The sequence below is a fragment of the Pyxicephalus adspersus genome, chromosome 2 (genome assembly GCF_032062135.1).
Source record: "Pyxicephalus adspersus chromosome 2, UCB_Pads_2.0, whole genome shotgun sequence".
Taxonomy (NCBI): domain Eukaryota; kingdom Metazoa; phylum Chordata; class Amphibia; order Anura; family Pyxicephalidae; genus Pyxicephalus; species Pyxicephalus adspersus.
Genome location: NC_092859.1, coordinates 97,045,644 through 97,069,441, shown reverse-complemented (window position 1 = coordinate 97,069,441; position 23,798 = coordinate 97,045,644). Strand labels below are relative to the sequence as shown.

The following is a 23,798-nucleotide window of genomic DNA, read 5'->3' as shown; positions in this document are numbered from 1 at the left end:
AAAAAAACGTATCCCATCCCACAGCACTGGCACCATGGAATAAAAGCAAATATCACCCAGCCCAACCGACCCCTAGGAGTAGAGCGTAATCCTTTCTCTGGCACCCAAGCTAGGAGTAACAACATATACCAACCCCATATATTAACCAATGGGAAAATACTGCACACCCAAACCCCGGCAGCGGCACCAAGGCGTAAGCCCGCGCACCATACCCCAGTACTGACCCCTGGGGGAAACTGGGATTACGTCCCACAGCACAGACCCCAGTGAGTAATACTACATACCCACCCCCAAGTACTGAAGATTATGGGAAAAACAAAGACCAAGCCCTAGGACAGACACCAGGGGGGTAATACAGCATACCATCCCCCACTACGACCACTATGAGAAAACACTGAATACCAACCCACCCGCTGTGGACCCCGGGGAGTAATAACGCAGACCAGCACACTATCCTGACCCCAGGGGATTAGACGTGTACCGCCCCCTGTCAGCACTGTTATCAGGGGGAAGCCCATTATACCATCCACCCCCATTACTGCCCCCCATGATAAACGGTGTAAACCATCCCACAGGGCTGACCCTTGGCATACTAGCGAATCCCAGCCCACCGTACTGCCACCAAGGAGTAACAGAACATACCACCCCCCTAACGAAGAAACGGGAGAAATATTGTAAACCCTCCCACAGTCCTAACCTGTGCGTAATAGAATATACCCTCCCGCCCCACTGACCATAAGGAGGAACTGAGCATACCAACCCCACTGTGCGACTAGGCAGTTCACCAACCCGCCGCACCAACACCCAGGAGCAATAGTGCAACATTCCTGCCGCCGTGTTGTGCACCCCTGCCCTGCTGCAGAACCGAAAACCACCTCAACCATTAAACCCCACAAGTTTTCTCTGACCCCCCACTCCACCACCTGCTGACTGCCGCCTCCAAAGAACGCATCCACTGCCATCCCCCAAACTAACCACCTCCCATCTGCTGCATCCCCCAAAAAACTCCCCAACAGTATCCCCATCTAAACCCAGGAGGATGAGAAAAAAAAAAATTCTTTACCTGCAATTCCCAGGGGAAGCGGCCTCGCTCCCCCCCCCCCTCCATCGGGGACCCGCACTACGCGAGTCTCCGGCTTCCGGTGAGGCCTACCCTCAGGACCCCAATAACCCCCAGACCGGAGGAGATATGACCCCCGGACCTAAACCGACCCACACCCCACTGCCCACTTATGAGGACCTGGCTGCCGCAGGGCCTACAACCCCCCCGGAAGCCTCAGAGAGCTTTAATAAATCAGGCCCAATGTCAGAAGCTCACAGTGTGCAATGATATCAGATTAAGCAATTTCAGCACAGAAGAGGATCTTCTGTGCAGGACTTAAGGTAAGAATTGAGTTTACCTTTAAATATACTAACATTTGCTGTTTCCATTAGTAATAAGGGACTTCTCATTGATATTGTGTACACCAGCTATGTACATACAGCAAAGTAATGGAACTCTGACAATCAGTGCAATTCTGATGTACTTAAGCAGCATTTGTTTGTGGTCCTGACACTTAGCTTCCTATGACAGGCTCTCAATCACCATTTTTTATTAGCATAAAACTCCCCATGAGTGCAGGAAATTGTGCTAAATGAAAGCATCCTCAGATTCAAGTGAATATGTCACATGTCAATCAGGAGGGGGAGGGGGGACACACACCACAGGCCTGTGCCTGCGAGGCTGCAGCCCTACTATCCTAACTGACAAAAGAGATTCAATAAGTAAAACTCCTCCAACCCATCCCCCTATCTTGTGGCTGGGCCTCAACTAAAGGCTGCAGCCTACTGACTAGGCCCCAAAACCCCTTCTCCCTACCTGCGTCTACACAGAAACTTTTTCTTTCCAAAAGAGGGCCCCTCACTATCATCCAGCCCTTTTAACATCTCCCATTCCTAATCTCCTCCTACCCCACGTTGTATACTAGCCTAGCCCCCTCTAGCAACACTACCTTTTTCTTAACCCCTTAAAAGCTCTGGGCTAGGCCTAGCACCCGGTCATGTGACCCTGCGCCTAATTCATACGGCTACGGGCCTCTCTATTTTGTTCACATTGTCAAAATACATCAGAGTGACACTCAATTTATCTGCCTGTTTCAAGGACAACAGAGCACAGTGGAGTGCTACTTGCTCTTCTTTCCCCTACCCCACTGCATAGAACAAAACATGGCTTGTGGGAGGGACTGGCAGGGTTCTGTAACAACCTCCAAAAATCAGCACGCTGTGGTAACACCCACATGTGAAAATGAGTCTCTAATATTAGGAAAACTAAAATCCAGTGAATGAAAGGGCAGGTCAGGGACTGCTCAACTGAGGAGAATAGGGATAGATGATGCTGGATCCGCATAAGTCACACTGTGGGGCAAACTGTAATTTGCTGCAGCTTCTAATACACAATAGAAACTGACTGTGTACAATAAAAACATAGAAACATGTAAACCAGGCATGCAAAATGCTGCATACTCAAGGAAAGCTAGTGCATAGGAATACTTTCATATAAAATGGATGATCATGCTTACATTTTAGGGCCCAAGCACAAGTATACAAAAAATAATTTGACAGCCTACAGAGGCTAGAAATGTGAAAAAAAAATTTGATTATATGTGGCTAGTCCAAAGCATACACTTGTTTGGTACAACAAAGAAGCTTGTGGTTTGGTCTGGAGGACATTAGAAAATACTGGCCAACCTTTTATTAGTATCAAATAAAACTCTAGAGCCACACTGACAGAGGGATCCAGGCAATACCACAGAGCAGGGGAACAGTAAAGCTGCTAGGGAGAGTAAAGCACAGCTTTAAGTAGGAACATTTGGAAGGATAGGATAAATTGATCCTAATAGTCCTGCTAATTCATCCTTCCCACCTGAAAGTCCTGCTTGTGGTTGTGTGTGTCAGATTGTGACAAAGTGAAAGGGTTTGACAGCTAGTTGGAGAGGCCTTTTAGAATGGGGTTTGCACAAACCAGGGGATCCTTGGACCCAGCAGGGCAACCAGGTGCACAGTAAGTCCTGACAAGGAGGACGCCAGGTACTGTATCTAGGTGCACATTATGTTCTTAAAGGACAAAATTTGCAACTGGCTGCCTTGATGGTTATGTGTACCTGGTTGCATGTGTCGCTTGCAGGGTGTACAATGTACTTAGCTGCCTGGCTGAAACGATTGTGTACCTGGCTGCATTGTTGGCAGACCATGCACCTGGCTGTCCTGATGAACTTGTCTGCTTGGCTGCTTTGATAGACATAGCATGAACCTGGCTATCTCAATGGACATTGTGTCCATCTGGTTTCCTTGATGGACTTTCACAGGGGGTCTACACTTGGGTCTGTTAGTAGAGGTCTGTACTGTGGTCTGCCTGGGGATCTGTATTGAGGTCTGCCAGTAGTGATCTGCACTGCCTTCTGCCTGGAGACCTATATTGAGGTATGCTTGGGGGTCTGCTCATAGATCTGCACTGTAGGTCTGAACTGAGGTTTGTATTAGAGTTTTTTTTATTACTGGGCTCTGCAACTGGTGACTTCATTGGGGTAGGGAGTGTCTGAAACTGGGGGTTTGTTATTGGGGTATCTTTTTCTGGAGGAAGGGGGGGGGGTCTTCCATGTGTTTGCCCAGGTGGCAAAAATACTAGAATCAGCTCTAGTCCCTATTTATTCATGACAAGATGAGAGTGTGCTGATTTTATGCTATGTCCACCACAATGACAATTTCATTCAGGCCAACTGTAGCGCTCATATTCAACCAACTATAGGTTTCAGTATCTCTCTGTACCAATGAAATCAAAACATATAGTACCATGTAGTAGCCTCAGGTAGGTGAACCAGTGTCATCTGGGCTAAATGATGGTATTTAGTAAAAAACAATTTATTATATTTATGTATAAGTACATTCTCTTTTTTTTCAGCTCTGTGTGGGCTTCAACACCAGAAATAAGAGGAGGACACATTACATCAGGAGATGAATTACACAGGTTTCTGCATAAGATTGTATCAAACAAAGGATCTATTGTCATCTTCTTTCAAGACACAGTATGTATCTCACTGGCATTACAAAGAAACACAAGATGAAAAACTTGTACATGGGGATTACTCTATGAATATTTCCTATTTTCTCTATTTTCAGCTAAGTATGGATGACATCACATATTACAGCACAGTGTCTGGAAATGAGAACCCATTGTACAATGTGCAGGCAAGTTATTTCACGTTTATTAAGGTGTCACAACATACATATACACGAATCACAACTATTCCTGCTTTAGGCACTCATTCTCATGATGTATTACTTGTCTACCAGTGTCTCTCTGTTTTGTTTCTCTTGTTTTTTTCCTAACTTTTAGAATTCACGCTTTCATTAGCATTAAACTCGCCCACTGTAATGAACACAGCTGAATGTATCAACTAGCACAGGAAAGGTGATCATAGGTAGGTTAGTGCACTACAAACATTCCCCAGCACTCAGTACAGCTAGTCAGAAAAAAAAAACACTTTTCACAGATACATCTGCCTATGTGTTGCCCTATATACTGTCCTAGGTTTTCACACAGCATGTGAGCCAGCTGTAGTAGGCTTTTTGTGCTGATGGGCTGGATGGAGTACTGGGGAATTTCTGCATAGCTTTCAGTAGTTTTGGGTGCAAAGTTGGCAAAAAAGGTAAAATTTAGACATCCTGATCACAGTATCTCATTCTAGAACAAACCGATCGAATATGAAATATGAAGAGCATGGGTCAGTGTAGAGAATACCTTTTCCTTTGAAATTGCCCAGGGACACTGGGAGCCTTTGGCCTGGGGCCAAACACAACTAATTAGCCCTTACCTGGTAGGGACAGAGTTTTGGAGTAAAGAGCATACATCACCCAAGGCGTCCCATGATGCCTCATTTATTGCTAGACATAGTAAAATGTAGATGTTCCTTCAGGAAAATTAATTATTGTGCAAATAATATCCATTCGGTCACATGAAATCTCAGAACTGCTGCAGTGGTTGGTGATGTAGAATGTTCTGTAGAACTGTGAACTATGACACATGCCAGGTTCAGATCTAAAAAATGGTGCAGTATCCCCATTGAGGTTCATTGTTGGGTATTAACCCAGGAAGCAAATGCCTCTCCACTCTTTTTTGCCTTTGATGGATGTGCACAGTGATTGTGTATCTCAAAACCTCAAAAACCTATAAATATACACAAATAAATCATTTTGAGGGGTTTCCTATTTTATGTAAGTTTAAACAGTTTTAATATTTGAATAATTTTGTGGTCTTCTAGGTGCAACACCTGAATAAAACACAATTGTTTAGTTAAAGACCATTTAACCTATTGATACATTAGAAAGTTACTATTATTTCTAACCAGAGCCACGAGTTTATAGTGGTTAAAATCAAGCCAGGTCTCTATTTTGTATATTGTATTGTAGTGTAATCAAACATGTATGCATCTGGATAATTATTTAAAGGGACTGCTGATCACATGACCATTTTATTACTGCTGGTCAAATAGTTATCAATGCGTAATATAGTCACTTTCAGTGTAAGTGATAATGAAATGAAGTGAATGGTATTTAAGTAGAAATTATCCACACACAGCAGTGTTTACTCGCCATGAATCATTTACAGCCCATGCCCTTGGCTCTCTTGACAGGTGACCTTTACATGATATAATTTGCTATGCTTTATTCTGCAACTACCTAATGATCACCTAATACATTCATCATGTTTATTATAAATCCTTCATCTATCTATTACAGGACATTATGGATTCCTCAGCAGCCTCCCTAGTTCTTCCTGCTGTGGACTGGAAGTCAATTCATAATCTGCATGGATACCTTAAAAAGCAAACTGACTGGAATCTGATCAGTGTAGACAGTTTAAATGAGCCTTTATTAGATCTGGATTACACTAAACCAAACCTAATTATGATAAATCTCCAGCCAATACCAAGGTAGGGTACATGCTAATTTATTAAAAATTCTTTTGTTAAATGTCAAAGAAATGATTAAAGATGGCATGTTGCTATAGCACAACGATTTATTAGAAAATGTAATAAAACATATTTCAATAATTAATTTGGATATGTGTACCCAGAGAGTTTTATCATGTTAAAAAGTTCTATTACCTACCTATTTCTGTACTGATGTTTAATTATTACCATTAGTGAAAATTCTGATTAAAACAAGAAACAATCCTGACTTTTTTAAGAGGCAATGGGCCTGATTTATTAAAGCTCCCCAAGGCTGCAGAAGATACACTTTCATCAGTGAAGCTGGAGTGGATTTTTTAAAAAGTAATTTGCCATTTGTTAGCAAATGTTTTGTACCCTGGACCAGATCCATTCCAGAATTTCTGGATTGCCCAGCTTCACTGATGGAATTAAAGCCTTGAAGAGCTTTAATAAATCAGACCCAATAAGACATATCAGCTTCAGCTTTACTAAACCTTGTTTGGCCTGTAGTAACCAACATCCAAGTTCAATTTTTTGTGAATAAGCTTCTCTCAACTACTAATACATGGTTATTGTACACTGTAAAAGTATTGGTTTAAATGCCTCCACAGGAGCAAATATAAACCAGAATAACCTACAACATAAACCAGCTTATTCAAGTCATTATTAGATTTACAAAAGTTACTAGTGTATGGCCATTGTAAAGGAAACAAGCAAAAATCAAGATGACTCAGTATAGGGAGGTCTTCTGAAAAGTTGCTCATTCTCGCTTTTTGTGCACCTTGATTTCATACTAACTTGTAGGCCCATTAACACATGGTTTGTTGAAAATATCCATTCACTTTTAATGGACCCTCAACATGTGTCCACAGGCTAAAAACACATTTGCTTTACTTTTTCAACACACCTAAGGCAATGCATGTGTTTCTTGCTTGTATTACAGCACAGAGTCTTGAGCATTTGTAGTATTCATGTATGTGTGTAGACATGTCTTTGAAAATGAAATGCTTAATAATTCGAGATTCTAGGTAAAAAAGGGCTACACAACAACAATGATTATTTCCAAATATAACAAAGAGGAAAGGTGCATGGGTAGGGCAGAAAAAAATCCCCAGCACTTTCCAACCACTCAGCAAACTCTTACGTAAACTGAACACAAATTTTTGTTGCATACATTTCTAATACATGTGAAGTCTCTACCATCTCAGGGTATCCCTCATGTATTTTATGAGCTTCTAACATGAGACATCAAGAAATTATATTATCCTTAGACCTAGATTTGAGCACATCTAGTAGGAATTTGGAATTGGAAAATCCAAGAAAATGGCAACAGCATTTCTGTAAGCACATAATTGGTTGTTTTAATCAAACACAGATTACCCTGAGCTCAGTAACTATTCACTTTGCAAACAGGTTACTTTCAAATGATTTCTTAAAAAAAGGACACCATAATACCCATATAGCTAACGTTTACAAATGTGACTTTGAATTTATTGTTCTGTTCCACTTGGTTTCCTTTTACAGATCGAATCAAATATCTGCTGCCTCCACTTTTTCTCAAAATGGTAAGTTTCTTATAATATATATATATATATATATATATATTATATTTATGTTTATGAATTATATAATTATATATGAAGGTATATTTTAAATATTTAATGGTGGCTTCTGCCTATAGTAGTAGTTCTTTAGGTCAATATTTCTATATTGTGCATCACTTGGCAGCTACTTGTTATAAATTTTGGGGGCTCCACCTCCCAAAATCTCCCTGGTCTGCTGGCTGTTTGTAGTCATATCACCAAGTGTGTGATGGTTTTCCAGCTTGATTCTACCTCATGTAAGCTTGGTAATGTTAATCAGCAAACATTAGTGCTTGTTCACAACTTTCTCATTGCTTTTAACCCCCCCGTCCCCCCAACAACCTCTGTTTTTTTGGCTTGCCGGACCCAAGCAAAAGGGAGAGACGTGAACACAGCTCTAACTCTGCAGTGATAATATTTCACATCTTGTAGATGGTTCCTTATATACAATGATTGAACATATTTTCCTCAATTCCCTTTTCTATGTGTATAAAACATTTCTTCCATCACAGCAAACAATTAGCAAGTCTGGATAAAACAGTAATTTCCCATCCCTATAGTGCTGTTGTACTTTTCAGTAGCTGAACTATTGTTATCCATAACTGTGTACAATGACAGTATGTTAGCAGAGATTTAAATAAATTTGAGTTTGTTCTTTGCTAAATGGCAAAGGTTAGTGACATTCTTGGTAGCTATAGCTACAGTTGTTGCTTTTTTTCTGTAGAATGCTAAATAATGTCTCTTTGTCTCTAAGGGCATCAGAATGCTTTAATGAAAAGGACACATATGTTGTGCCTGTAATACACTTCATGTTATTTTTAAATACTGGCATAAAGATATAGACAGAAATAAAGAAGATATTTAGTAGATGGGAATCACAAATATAGCTTTCAACTGCATTTATTTCAGTTCCCTAAATGGCATCTAATAATATTGAAATATACAGTTGAATAGGAGTGGTAGGGAGCATGGTTGAGAATGCGCTACAACGCAGTCTGATTGGGGGTTTACTTATCAGCACAAATGTATAACCACAGGAAGTACATATTGGGTTTCCTTGCTTCTTCCATACGTTAGAATGGTTTTGCTAATGATATTTAGAGCCCAAAAGCACAAAACACTAAATAACAATACTGTGCTAATACATAATAAGTAATACATGCTGCATATGTATGTTAGACAGCCCTTGGACTGCCTTAATGCAACACTGGTTCACACACGTCATAATGCCATGAAAGTAAAGTGATATCTTAGTTTGCTGTACTTCATATAGTCTCTACCTTGGACCCCCCCATGGATAATTACCTCCAAGTTACATATTTTACATTATCTTCATTATCTTCCTTCTTCCTGGTTTATTTAAAACGAGGCTTGAAAGGCACTCATAGATATCTAAGCAGAAACTTTGGGTAGGATATGAAGACTAAAGATAATGGATTTGCTTAGCAGAGGTAAGGTGCTAAACCAGGGGTCGTCAATCTCCGACATTTAGGCCAAATACGGCCTAGCTGGTAGTTCGTGCCAGCCGGCAGATCGGCCAGGGGGCGTTAGGAAGTGCCGGAGCCGCTGGAACTCCAGGAGCCATCCCCTTGCAGTTGCTCCCCTATTTACCGTGGCCGGCGTTGATACTTCCACCGGTGCGGTAAATAGGGAAAGCTCCCTGAAAGTAAATCCCTCTCCTCTGCAATGCATACAGAGGAGAGGGATTTCACTTCAGGGGGCGTTCCCTGGTGGTGGACGGAGTCATTAGGGCGGGTCCGGCCTAGTGTGCTCCCACCCACCCCATAAATGGCCTAGTGGCCATAAAACTTTGCCGACCCCTGTACTAAACCCATATTTATCACCAGTGACAGTTTACATCATAATAAGCTGTGCAGAAAAAACAACTAAAAATCAACATCTCTGTACAGGTGTGAAAACATTTACATGTTACATGCTTTGAATGCTATTGCTAGGTCTTGTACATATTGTATAGACTGTAATTTAGTATTGAGCTATAACGTTTCTTTAATTCTAGAGCCAGAATATATTTTACCTGATTACAATAAAATACATTGTATTTGTTAATTTACAGATAAATACATAGCAAAGATTACAAACATTCTCCAAGACAGTGGCCTGAGTTTTACTGGGATTTACACAGGACTGAAACCATCAAAAGTAAGTTAAATTGAAGTACATTTGGCAATCACAAGACTAATCATATACATCCTTAGGTCCCTGGCAGACTTGTGGTTGACAGCTGTAAGCCACTCCCCACCACCCCTCCTAACTACTATGCTGTCAACCACAGAGTTTGACATGTTGTGCTGTAGAATGCAGTTGAGCTGCTGCTCTTCCTCCAAGGTAGAAAAAACGATTACATGGCCAGCAATCCACTCCAACTACAGCGGCAGTCTCATGTGCACAGAATAGTTCCCCACTGTTCCCATTCGTTGAATAGGAGTGGTTGGGAGCACAGTTGAGCCTGTTGTAGAACGCTGCAGTCAACTCAAAGTCCGAAATAGCCTTTGGGATCCAGTGCTAAATTGTATGCCTCCCTCCATCCAACTACCTCCTGGAGAGCTGTGTCTAGGATGATTAGCAAAAATGCTTGAAATATGAGAGAATGCATGGCTAAATAATGCCTAAACCAGCCATAAGACTCTGATGTACTAAGAGCCTGTCATGTGGAGGGTCTTTACAACCTCCTGACGTGAAGGGGTTAAAGTTTCCAGAAAGCTTCTTGAATCTTTAATCAAGTAGCTTTCCAATGAAGCTGTAGGTGTACATGTTGCAATCAGTTTCCAGATAGCCACAAGCCTGTCCTAATGTTATTAGAGCAGCTGATAAGATGAAGATGGATACAAGTGATTAGTTCTATATTACAGTCCTATCCTTGCCAATATATTTTGTTTATAAATTTACACTTTGGGATTTGTGAGAGGATGGGATGATGTAGCATGCTGGTTACAAATCATAGGGAGCCCTGGGACAGCTCAATACAGATCATTCCATCATGGTGCCATTCTCTGCAGAACGCTAGTGATTTACAATGCCACCGCGAGGGACATTGGATTGCAAGGAATATATTTATTGGTGCTGGGAAAACTGCACACTGCAATTTCAACTGACACTACAAATTACTATTGCATGGTAGAATCCACTAACCACAAAAGGCATAAATAACAGAAAAAACTATGCTAGAATTCTCACACCAGCAATAAAGTAGTCTATTGAGACCAATTTACCAATTTGTGATTGCTTACTGTGAAAAGTTGAATGTATGTTAAGTGTATGAGTGTTTAGCAAAAACGTTCAATTTTTAGAAAAACAAAGGATGGGTGTCTAACACTGAAGAAAGTCTAAAGAGGCAATGTCACCTCGTCCATTAGGGATTAATTTATTAAAGGAGTTTGGGCTGTTCCCTTAGTAAAATAAATGTTACCTTTGCAATGAATATTTCGCTTAATTTTGTAAATGTGAATAAAATCCACTTTACAAATATAGCAAATCCTGTACAGGTAGTCCCCGGGTTAAGGACATCTGACATACGAACACCTCCTAGATATGAACGGGGCTTCCCTCCTCGCTGCGTGCAGAATTGAGGCTTGAAGGGGGAAGGGGGCAGTTTGCATGACTTGCAAGAGAAATCTTTTACTAAACACAGCTGAGGTTGTAGGTGATCTTAGGTGGGGGATGAGCTCTTTTTACAGCCTCTTGTAACTCTTTAATGACCAAAACAAACAAGCAGTTGTTTCTTTTTGCTTATCAAAGCAGCTTGCTTCAGAATTCATTGAATGTCCAAGCTCCATAAAGTTTTTTTTTTTTTTTTTGCTTTGTGTGTGATTTACTCACAGTGAGGATTTTATACAGTAACTGACACCACAATATGTAGAGAGACAAACATCTGTCCTAATTGTCCGACTTACATACAAATTCAACTTAAGAACAAACCTACAGCCCGCTTTAGTATCATCAACATCATAAATGTACATGACTAGGGTAGCCCGTACCTAGCCCCTTCACCTTTCCCCCCACCAAATACTTACGGATACCTCACTCTTGCCAGCACTCCTCTTGACCTTGCTTCCCCCTTTTACCCCCAAATAATACACTACAACAACCTGGATTTAAATGGCTGGCAAGCAGCCGTTTATTAATAAACAATAAATAAATAACTTTTTAACTTATTATTATGTCTCAATATAAATATTAGCACATAATAAATACAACACATATAACCAAATATAGTTTGTAAACAAATAGACAACAAATAAATAACAAATGAACACCAACAACAAACAAACAAACACTCCCCCCCCTTTTTGGCTCGGGTCTGTCCGTGCACCAAGTCATGCTGCCTTCCGCATATTTAATGCTACAGGCCTCTCTATAGTGATTGTAGAGTTTATAAAGGTGTTACCTTATAACTACTCATTTCACTTAAAAGTCAAACCTAGTGTTATAAATGCTAATGCAGCTATCCATATGAAGATGTGAGCATTTGGAGGTGAAGTATCAACAAATATGCACATCTACTAACAAATGTAAGGAGCAGTGACTTGTCTGTGAATGTGACTATTGCAACCCCTGTTCCTACACCAATGGCAGGGGGGTTAGTGTTGGGTTACAGGAAGGCTTAGTGTAGGGTTAGTATGAAGGATTAGTGTGAGGATTCATACTAGGTAGCAGAATACTTAGAAGAATGCATCACTCCCAGAACCAGGAGCATTGTGCTAAAAATGCCAGCATCAAGCTGGCACTAAAAGCCAGTGTATTATAGGCCAGAAGTGCATTATTATAGTGTATTTTATCCCTGTTCACGTATGTAGTGTCAGCAGAGAACAGTAAAATGACAAAACTTTGCATTTGAGTTTAAGCATGTACCAATACCCCAGTGTTATTATACATGGCGACAATGTAATAGGATCATTTGACTTTAATCACTATTTATGTTATCTTTTGACAAAATAAAATTTGGCTTTTAAAAAAAATTTAAAATTTGGCCTTTTTTACTTTTAAAGTGTAACTAAACCCTTTTTATACTCTCTTGTCCTCATTTTGTTGTGAATGCAACCATCTTCTTACCTCTTCTGTTCCTTCATTCAATCTTCAGGCATCTTGATGGGATGATGCAACCCTTGCATACAGGAGTTCATTCATTCCTGGTTGCCACAGGGGAAACCAGTATGTGCTAGGTATCCTAACAACCAATGCTTAGCAAATTTCAACAGAATAGCAATCAGGGAGGTAGGGACATCACCTGTCTGTGATGCATTCTAATTCTGTCCGTATTTCCACGCAAAATACGTTACATTATTTTTGCATGGAAATTTATTTTACATTGTATGTCTATAATTCTTAGACATAACTCACTGAAATATGTCCAATATTTAATTAATTTAGTAATAAACTTTAAGTAAAAAAACAAACAAAAATCTGTTAAAAAAAAAAATTAAAAATACAGAAACATGTAATAAAACTGTACAGTAGACTGTATAATATATATAATACAATTATATATATAATATATCAAGATTTCTTTGTATTGGACTCAATACAGCTATTTTGTATTGAATCCAATACAAAATTATTTGAATTTCTCTCCACTCCTCCTGCCCGCACCAACACATATCACCGGGAAACCCCGGAGATCGTCTCTGCATTTGCCGGCTGAAGATCAGAGGGAGAAGACATGTCAACGGAACAAGGTAAGTGTTTTTTTTAAATCTTTTTAGTGTGACTCGGGATTACCGCTTTTTGCATGCCGCTTTTTTCCATCCCAAGTCACACTGGGGATTACCGCTAGGGGGGTTAATGCATTAATTCATTTCTTTCCAGTTTTATATGTCTAAAAGAGGTACATTGTTTTTCATGAAAATGTATTTTACAGTATAATATAATAGTATGAGTATAATAAAGTTTGAAACACAAAATCATGTACAAACAATAAATTGAATAAATTAAAAAATCTATCCATTATCTATCTATCTATCTATCTATCTATCTATCTATCTATCTATCTATCTATCTATCTACCTATTTATTTAAAAAAAAAAAATAATTTTTTTAAATTAAAAAAAAAATTACACATTATACTCATACTATTATATATACTGTAAAATAAATGTTCTTGAAAACAATGTACTGCTTTTACACATAAAAATCCAATGTATTGCATTAAATACAGTTATTTTGTATTGAATGCAATACAAATGGATTTTGAATTTCCCACCCCGCCCCCCGGGCAACATACACACGCACCAACGTCTCCGGGAACTCCGGATGCAGAAGCAGGAAGAAAGAAGAAGAAAGAGGAAGGAGATTGTGGCGCTGAACGGCGTGGGACGCTGGCAGATCAGGTAAGCGCTTTATTTACTAACCTTCCCATAGGTTAACATACCCCGAGTGCGACTCAGGGTTATCACTTTTAGCAACTTTTTTCTACCCCGAGTCACACTCGGGGTTACCTCTAGGGAGGTTAAAGCCCTGCCTGATCACGGACTTCAGTTCTGCTTCAAACTAGTAAAAAAAAGCCACCAGATTCAACAAAAAAGTGTTTTTGTGATCTTAAAGCAGAATTAAACTCATTGGTGGGTACTGAGGTTCCATTCAAATCAGCAAGTATGCACAGCATGCTTGCCAAATTTGGCACATACTGCACCCTGTGCAGTCGTCCTTCAGGCATGGGAGCGGCCATCTTCACCACTCCACGACGGTCTTCTGTGCAAACGGTGATCCCTCTCACTGATTGGATGATGTAACTTCTGCGCTTACACGGGAGTTACATTATCCCTGGCGGCTGGCTCTGTGTGCAGCGACACCACACAGAGCTGAACTCTAAACTATGTGGTGCATGTGCGGTTTATAGCTAAAACAAAAAGCCACCAGGAACCATGGAGTTATGTTACAAAACAGATATTGCATTTTTTTTTTAATTACCGCAACTATTTCTGTTAAACACTAAGACCACAGACAAATATAAATCACTCTAAATAGCAAGTTTCAGTTAGTAGTGGAATTTTACTGAATCCTGCTGGAAAATTAGATGCCACCTAAATGTGATGTATGCAGTGTCTATATTTATTTAGAAGTGATTTTTTTTCCTCCAGGAAACAACTGCATTAGTCCAGTTCCAACCAGATACGTATTTGCTACCTGTTGTCTAACATTACAGTATACTATGAGCAAGTAACTAAGGTGAAAAACTTCTCCGCTCAGCTCTCTAAATAATCATTATAGTTATTGGTGATATATTACCTTGTTTTTTTATTATTCTACAGGCTAGATGACAGGCTGACTACTGTTTTGGTTTCAGTGATCTGACTAGTATTATGCATATATTATATATATTTATCATATATACCTTGTATATATACCTTGTGTATATACCTTGCATTTTTAATGGTAAAGTGCATCCTAAATATGAATATAACAAGCTGATATGAATAAAGCCATGTATGTTGCAAAAGGGTCTGCCTGTTTGCATGAAAACTGGATGATGTTTGTACAAAGTCAGAGAAGGGTGTATTCCAGCTTTATTACACCACAAAACAGTGAACCCTCTCTACACAAAGATGAAAGTGGTGAAGACGGTGGTGGAAGCAGTTACAGTGACAAAACAAATCCACCATTAAATTAAAATAGAAGATACAAGAAGCACATTTTTATGATACCAGATTTTTGTTTGTGTACTTTTCAGGTCTTTGCACCATCATTTCTTTTTCTGAAGTTACTTATCTTTACTGGTGTCTAAATTAGCGATCTCACATTTTGTCCTGTTGAAAGGAAGATTTTGGTGTTTATGGGAATATTGCAATGTAAACATGACATGTAACATCTAATCTTTTTTACATCCTTTGAAATATCATTAAAAATGTTCTAGTCTAGATTATCATTACTCCTGCACAATTGCTTACCTGCCCTTCATAAGGGGGCAGATAGGTAGTACATTTACCCCCCGCTCCCCTTGCCACCACCCTTCCTTGTCATCCCTGGTGAGTCTTGTGCTTGTCACAGTTTAGGAGCTCAAAAATCATGTTTAGACTTATACTGAATATCTTCACCTTAAAGCGGATCTATTATGACATTTTTCACATTATACATTTAGGTCCATAAATATTTGGACAGAGACTTTTTTCTAATTTTGGTTCTGTACATTACCACAATTAATGTTAAATGAAACAACTCAGATGCCATTGAACTGCAGACTTTCAGCTTTATGTTAGTGGGTTGAACAAAAAGATTGCATACAAATGTGAGGAACTAAAGCCTTTCTTTTACACAATCACTTCATTTCATGGGCTCAAAATTAATTGGACAATTGACTCAAAGGCTATTTCATGGGCTGGGGTGGGCAATTGGAGGGGGGGGGGGGTGCTTGTATGTGGAAGATTTTGCTGTGAACAGACAACATGCGGTGAAAGGAGCTCTCCATGCAGGTGAAACAAGCCATCTTTAAGCTGCAAAAACAGAAAAAACCCATCAGAGGATTTGCTACAATATTAGGAGTGGAAAAATCTACAGTTTGGTACATCATGAGAAAGAAACAAAGCACTGGTGAACTCAGCAACGTCCATGGACGTCCACGGAAGACAACAGTGGTGGATGATCACAGAATCATTTCCATGGTGAAGAGAAACCCCTTAACAATAGCCAACCAAGTGAACAACACTCTCCAGGAAGTAGGGGTATCGATATCCAAGTCTACCATAAAGAGAAGACTGCATGAAAGTAAGAAAGTAAACTTCTCATAAGCCTCAAGAATAGAAAGGCTAGATTGGACTTTGCTAAAAACATCTAAAAAAGCCAGCACAGTTCTGGAAAAACATTATTTGGACAGATGAAACTAAGATCAACCTTTACCAGAATGATGGCAAGAAAAAAGTATGGAGAAGGCGTGGAACAGCTCATGATCCAAACCATAGGACATCACCTGTAAAACATGGCGGAGGCAGTGTGATGGCTTTGGGCGTGCATGGCTGCCGGTGGCACTGGGACACTAGTGTTTATCCATGATGTGACACAGGACAGAAGCAGCCGAATGAATTCTGAGGTGTTCAGAGACATACTGTCTGCTCAAATCCAGCTAAATGCAGTCACATTGATTGGGAGGCGTTTCATAATACAAATGGACAATGACCCAAAACATACAGCCAAAGCAACCCAGGAGTTTATTAAAGCAAAAAGTGGTGATCTGAACCCAATTGAACATGCATTTTACTTGTTGAAGACTAAACTTCGGACAGAAAGGCCCACAAACAAACAGCAACTGAAAGCCGCTGCTGTAAAGGCCTGGCAGAGCATTAAAAAGGAGGAAACCCAGCATCTGGTGATGCCCATAAGTTCAAGACTACAGGCTGTCATTACCAGCAAAGGGTTTTCAACCAAGTATTAGAAATGAACATTTTATTTTTAATCTGTCCAATTACTTTTGAGCCCGTGAAATGAAGTGATTGTGTAAAAAAAGGCTTTAGTTCCTCACTCACATTCTTAATGCAATCTTTTTGTTCAACCCACTGAATAAAGCTGAAAGTCTGCAGTCAACCTCCATCTGAGTTGTTTCATTTAAAATAATTGTGGTAATGTACAGAACCAAAATTAGAAAAAAGTTGTCTCTGTCCAAATATTTATAGACATAACTGTATGAAAAGGGGACTAACCCTTTCATACAATGAAAAAATGGCTCATTATATTTCATCTCTTGGACTTTATGGTTTTGTAATAATAAAGCAATTTTACCCTTAGCTTCCCTTGTTGTTAAGACAACAGGTACGTGTAATGAGGTCACAGTTTATGTATTGCAGCTTGTCTCATTCTGGACACCAGTTCTTCAATAAAGTAGAACATTTACAATTTGGCAGATTCATATCAGACATTGATTAAAGTTTTAACTGTATGGCAGTGTTTATACTCAGGTTTCAGCAATCATTGTCCAGGGAAAGTTAAGAATGTCTGGTTGGCAAAATTCTACTGTGTCAAATTTCATTCTCCCTAAGAAATACATTCCTCTGGACAATGTGTACTTTTACCCATTATTATTTCTTTAATAGTTAACAAAATATTTTGAACACGTTGCCTAATCTTTTGTGGTTCATAGTTACGGTAGTGGAGATGTCTAACAAAGAACCACAGCAGTAACAAAAAATAGTTATCCCTTGTATACTAAAGCAAACTGTGTGTGTTCAGTTACATTTTTAGAAATCTATGTTCTTTATAGTGTTTTCTTTATTTACTATTCATTTTTCATCATCATTCAACACCCATTTTTTTTTTACGCATTTTAGGCATAGGAACAATTTTGTCAACTGTTATTGCTGTTTCCTGTTCCTCTAAAACCTGTTACAGCACAATATGAAAAAAGAGGAAGAAATAAATACACAGGCAGTAATAAAAAAAAAATCTAATTTTTTATATTTATAAATATATATATTTATATACAGTATATGTACTTTATATTGGATTTTTTTGGTTCCACCCTGTGCAATACTGAAGGAGACATAGGACATATGGGTAATACACATGCAGTATGTGTTGTTGATACTAAAGTCATAATAACCTTGTTAACTATAATAAAGTTAATATTATTTACAATCACTGTCTCAAAAGTAGGGAGAAATCTTAACAATGGGGACACAGTTTTCAATGAAATCCCATCAGGATTTTTTTCTTTTACAAGCCCAACACATAAACAACATGATGATAACTATGTTCTTTTAATGTATAAAGCACCCATATAGATTACTAAGACTCCTTCCACACTTTTAGATAAAAATTGTTATGATGGAACATAGCTTATTTATTAAACTTCATGTAATAAAGTTTGAACCATGACTCAGGGTGTAGAGTTGAACAAAAGTTCAAAACAAATCAGAGTAAATAAAAGCAGATTCCATAGCACTAAATATACACTAAAAAATCAACCATTACTACTGTTTAAATACTTAAAACCTCATTTGTCCTCAGGGAACAACCTAAGGGAAAACAAGGAGATGTTGTGTGAATCATTCTCGTTTTCTTATACTGTATGAGCTCTATTTATAATACAGGGAATCAGACATTCCCTTAAATATTCCAGGTCCAGGTCCATGAATACACATGAGGGAATGTCAGAGTCCCTGTTTTTTTTTAAATAGAGCCCTAAAAGTCTATAAGTTGTGGAGTCCCCACAGACCATATGTTTCCTTGTTCTTTTTCAATTAGACACACTGAACTCCAAATTTGTGTTGAGATGTGAATGCATGGGAACACAAGTGCAGAGTTTTCACTATAGTAATTTCTTAGTGATAAAAAAACTAATTTGGGTGAATTACACATTCAACAGAAATAGAAAATAGCTGATTTGTGGTACTCTGATCCTCAGCTTTATATATTTCTTGTTTAACTTCTGAGTAGTATGTTTGACATTACAACCCAGTAGCATCCGCTGGAAGCTTCTGTTGGGTAATTTGTGTCATAGTTGATGGAGGGAACTCCTATAGTGTTTTGTCTGGTCACAAGCATCTTAGGTTTTTTATTAACTAAATACGCTGAAGGCAAAGTTCTGAAACAGAGTTCATTAGATAAAAAGAAAACCTTTACCTTTAAAAATGAAGAAATGTGAAAATGGAATTTTTGTTTATGTAACCTCAAGCACACAAAAAATTATATCTAAACAGTACATGAAGATCTTGTGTTCTTTTCCATGAACATTTAACAGTCCAGTGGTTATTGTGTGCCTCCACGTACTTTTAGTAAAACTACACTAAAGTAACTTTTCAAATAATGTGGCACACATAAACCTTGTTGTATGGTCAGTTAGTTCTGGGCACCATGCCTGGTTCACCAGTTTGTAAAGCAGGCCCTTTTAAGGAGGAAATCCTAAAGCACCCCTAGCTCCCTCTTATATATCATTTGTCATTTATACATCTTTAAAATCTTTAATCTTAACACTTAACCCCTAAAGTAAACCCTAACACATAATGTGATCCCAAAATGGAAGTAATAACACCTAAACTCCACCAAAGACCTAGCCTGGAATTTAGGAGTTAAGCTAAATCCCAAAAACCCCGACCGCAACACTGACCTCCCATAAACTAATCATCAGCAGTAAATATTTTTTTCTGTAAGATATTCTTTCTGTGTTGGGTGCAGCAATCTCCCAGTGCTGAAATGATCCATTAAAATTTCTTACATAAATCCTTATTCTTGCTACACATTTCAGAAATGTTATATTATGTTTATTCACTATTACCAAGTGTCCATCAACACATCCTTGGTGAAGGCAAACCTAAAAACATTTACATTGGTATACAGTCCCAGATAGAACTGCTAAGTTGGACCCTTCGGCCTCTCCATTTTGTTTCCAGCGATCCAATCAAAGGGGGGGGTGATGGTCCATGTCTGATGGTCTTGCCCTAAGGTCTAATGACTTTATACTAGGGTTTATAATCTCATATATTCCTTCACTCTCTTAAACATACCCACAACTCCTGTAAGCTCCCTATGTTGTAAAGTAGATTTTACTTTTAACCAAACCTCCCCATCAGTTGCTTCAATACATATCTTTAGATTGCAGAATTACATTTGTGAAGTACTGGAAAACCTTAAAATTTACCTCCTTCAAGCTAAAAGTAAATTGGATCACAAAACATGGCACTCTTGGATTCAATCTGTCACTTGGACATTGGAATAGACATTTTAGACCTGGAAAATGCCATTTATCCATCATATGCTCATTATACTTTTTCCACTTTCCCTCTTTCCCCAGTGTTGATTTTATTTTTGTGTCATATTTTTGTTAGGTCTACTGATGTTTTTCCCCTCTTTAGTTTACCCTCCATTTATATAATAATATGTTCTGTAACTATCAACACATGTTTGCTGAAATGCTTGTAATTGTGAAAACTTTCAATAAACACAATGAAATTTAATACCCAGTTCTGAAAAATAAAACGACTAGAACAAGTCACGGCAACCTACTAGGATCCCTGCCATGTAAAAAAATAAACAGCTGGCAGCCTATTACTTTATCATTTGATCAACTTTGAGATTTAAAGCTTTTTATATTTTTAAATATTATATATGGTTGAACTTTTTAAACTGTTACCTTGTTGCCAACATTAAGACCATATGGCCTGGAACTGGATTGCACCAACATTTGCACCAATCATAGATATACGTGTATTCCCTGGATTGTGTATGGCAGATGATCTTATTCAGACAAGTAAATACAAAGTAAGCCTGTCATAGGGAAATATGGGTGCTGCCATTGCTGACCACTTTCAAAAATGCTATTTAATTGACTATCACAGTGGTCCACTGGCATCCATACCAAGCCTAGAACAAGTAAACAGAATAGTAAAGTCAGAAAAAATACAGATCTTTTTGTACATATTTTTTAAGGTTAATTAGCAGCCAGACAATTAGCAGTCAACTAACTTTTAGAAGGTGAACTTGTTTTCATGTTTATCTCACAACAGGTGCCCTTTAAAGCTGAACGTCATGCAACCAACTAACTACACAGAGTAGTTGTAGTTGGTTGTAGTTTCTTTGTTTAATCCAAAAGTGGTTTTAGACAGTAAAATTAACCTGGTCCCCCGACTTTGGTATTGTAAGAATATTGGGAGAGAAGTCTGTTGATAAAATGTTTTTTCACTGTAAGGCCCTGGTCCAGCATCAGTACTCGTCAGTCTCCCTAACTAATGCTGCACTCTTTTCCAGTAGCAAGCTCCCGCTCAACCTCGGGAGGCTAGTTGCGCTGTCCCAGCACACAGTTGCCCCCCAGGACTTTTGTGCGCAAAGGATGGCGTCTGGGGAAGAACTGACGGAGGAGGAGGAGCCCACAAAGTAGTACAAAAGCAGAGCCAAGTCCTGAATACAGAGACACATACACAATAATCAGTCCACCATATAAGGTATCCAAGGATAAAGACAAAGCAGAGTTAAGATCACATGCACAAAGTCTGTCCAGGCGGCAAACAATCACAGGGTCAGAAATAATCAAGGTCAGAAACAGTTAATTTAGGGAAATTAACACACCAGCAGTAGGTCATCCCAGCTTAACCCTACAACAGGCAACTAGTAGCTGGGAGCAGAGAGGCTAAAAAGCATCTAGCAGCCAAATGCAAAGCAGAATGAAGTCAAAGACCTATCTGTTCCTTAATCCCCTTTAGCTGTATATATATATGTATATATATATATATTATATTTTAGTTTTTATATATATATACTATAAAAAAAAAACTTTCTTTTCCCTTAAATGCATTAATAGGATATTACAGTATTTTATCCATCAGTGCATCAGTGATCTGCTTGCTACTGCTTCACTCATTTTGTGAATCTGTGACTCTTTCACCTCACCTGCTACCTATTGATCAGCCCCTTCCACCAGCAATTAGCTAACCACTCATGAAGTCACTATATCGCCAACCTTCACCCCTGTTTCTCTACTAAGAAAGTCACTTCCACACAGAGACAACAAAAAAAAAAATTAGACAGGATAAATCAGTCTTGAAGAACAAATTTTAAGGGAGCCTAAGGGTAATACCGGTGATCAGTTTTTGCCTTCCATTAGATTATTTTTGTGCAAATCTTTCATAGTAAAGGTTTCATTTTAAAGGCAGTTATAAAGAAGAAAAAGTCTTATGGTACACTGGTTAATTTGGTTTATTAAACTAAAACAGCTGATTTGTGGCTTTATATCATGACAAATTATATTTTTTCTAATATTTTGTATATTTTTTTAAGGTCGCAAGAAGTTTGGACATGGTGCATAAACATGGACGAGAGCTGCTAGCCACTGATATGACAGTTCCATATCCCCCATTAAATGTGACAAATGGATCAGACACTTGTATTTTGATATATGCTACCAAATTTGTGATCACTGCAAATAACACATTAGTTTTTGATCTCACAAATACGACATTTGGAGCACGTTCGGCAAACACTAGCCTATCACAATGTTCTGATGACAATACAACGTAAGTATAATCTGAAAAAATATATTAGGTATTAAACTAATGATGAATTTATGCTCAAGAAATAATGTATTATATTAGTAGAGGGCTGCTTGTCAACAGGATCCTGTGATTTAGGGGAAAAATGCTGATTTATGGCCATTCTCTCACAAAGAATCCACTTCTTCACACAAACCTAATAAAAATCTTGAGAACATACACAAAATTCTCAACACAAGAATTATTCTGGTACTTCTAGATAATGGCACATCAATACTGGTGGAGAACATTGACAGAACTATTCTTCTCTTTGCAGTTTCTATGGCATTTTTTTTTATATAATACTATGCATGTACAGAACTTGCTGATATTGCATTAGGAATTTGTTGTACTAATACATATTATAGAAATTCTGACAATTCTAGTGTAAGCTCTATTGCTGTTTTCCATGTCTTCTGTAATTGTAAACTGCTGAGTTAACACTTCTACAAAATGCTGTATAGATTAATAAGTGTGACTATTCTTTTGTTTTGTAATGGCTCATAGATGTTATATATTAAGGTCAGATAGTGTATGATGTAAAATGACAGCTTCCTCATTTCCACATAGAACACATTAATTATTTGTAGTTATAAACAATTTTTTTTCTTTTTTTAGATTATCCCTAGTATATTCTTCTCCTGGAAATGGACTGTCAAGTCTTGAAGTAAGGTGTGTTTTAAACTGGATTTTACTAAGAATTTCAGTTAAACTCTAACCAAGAGCTAAGAATTTTACACAGTTGTATGTGCACTGTTTAACCTGCCCTTATGATAGTGATTCGTGCAACCCTGTCACACTACAAAGGTATGAAAAGAAACCTGGAATTTTTGTTACATCTAAGGAACACACTGGTTTCATACCCTTGATGAGGTCATCTCTGTGTTCTTTGCCCTTTTAACAGAACTAATGTTGAAAAAAAAATGTTACCAGGCAGGCCCTTGTTTGCAGAATAGACAGACAATGTAAAAATGCAAATCTGGCCCCCAATTTCCATTTTTTTGGCCCCCAAAGTAATCCTAAATATGAACAGCAGCTGACCCGCCGCTGCATTGAAATAGCTCCGCTACTACAATTCCCGGCATCACTTGTGTCTATAGACCAGCGGGCTCTCTGCCCATGCGTGGCCACGCACTGGACTGTTTTATAGACGCAAATAATGCTGGGAATTTTAGTAGCGGTGCTATTTCAATGAAGAAGGAGTTTCAGCGGCGGGCCACTCATAAGATTTAGCTCAGCATTGGCAGCGTCTGGCATTTCCAGTACTCCCCCTCAGCTGTACTTTT

General features: G+C 38.6%; 1 protein-coding gene across 1 annotated transcript in view; it reads left to right on the top strand.

Annotated features, from left to right (window-relative positions):
- Positions 1-23,798, top strand: part of LOC140324032 (V-type proton ATPase subunit S1-like) — a 45,634-nt gene that overhangs the window by 13,802 nt on the left and 8,034 nt on the right. Inside the window, exons 2-8 of the mRNA XM_072401575.1 lie at positions 3,938-4,061; positions 4,156-4,224; positions 5,776-5,969; positions 7,494-7,534; positions 9,627-9,712; positions 22,262-22,497; positions 23,131-23,184. Of these exons, the coding sequence (XP_072257676.1) occupies positions 3,938-4,061; positions 4,156-4,224; positions 5,776-5,969; positions 7,494-7,534; positions 9,627-9,712; positions 22,262-22,497; positions 23,131-23,184 (804 nt within the window). The remainder of the gene's footprint in view (positions 1-3,937; positions 4,062-4,155; positions 4,225-5,775; positions 5,970-7,493; positions 7,535-9,626; positions 9,713-22,261; positions 22,498-23,130; positions 23,185-23,798) is intronic.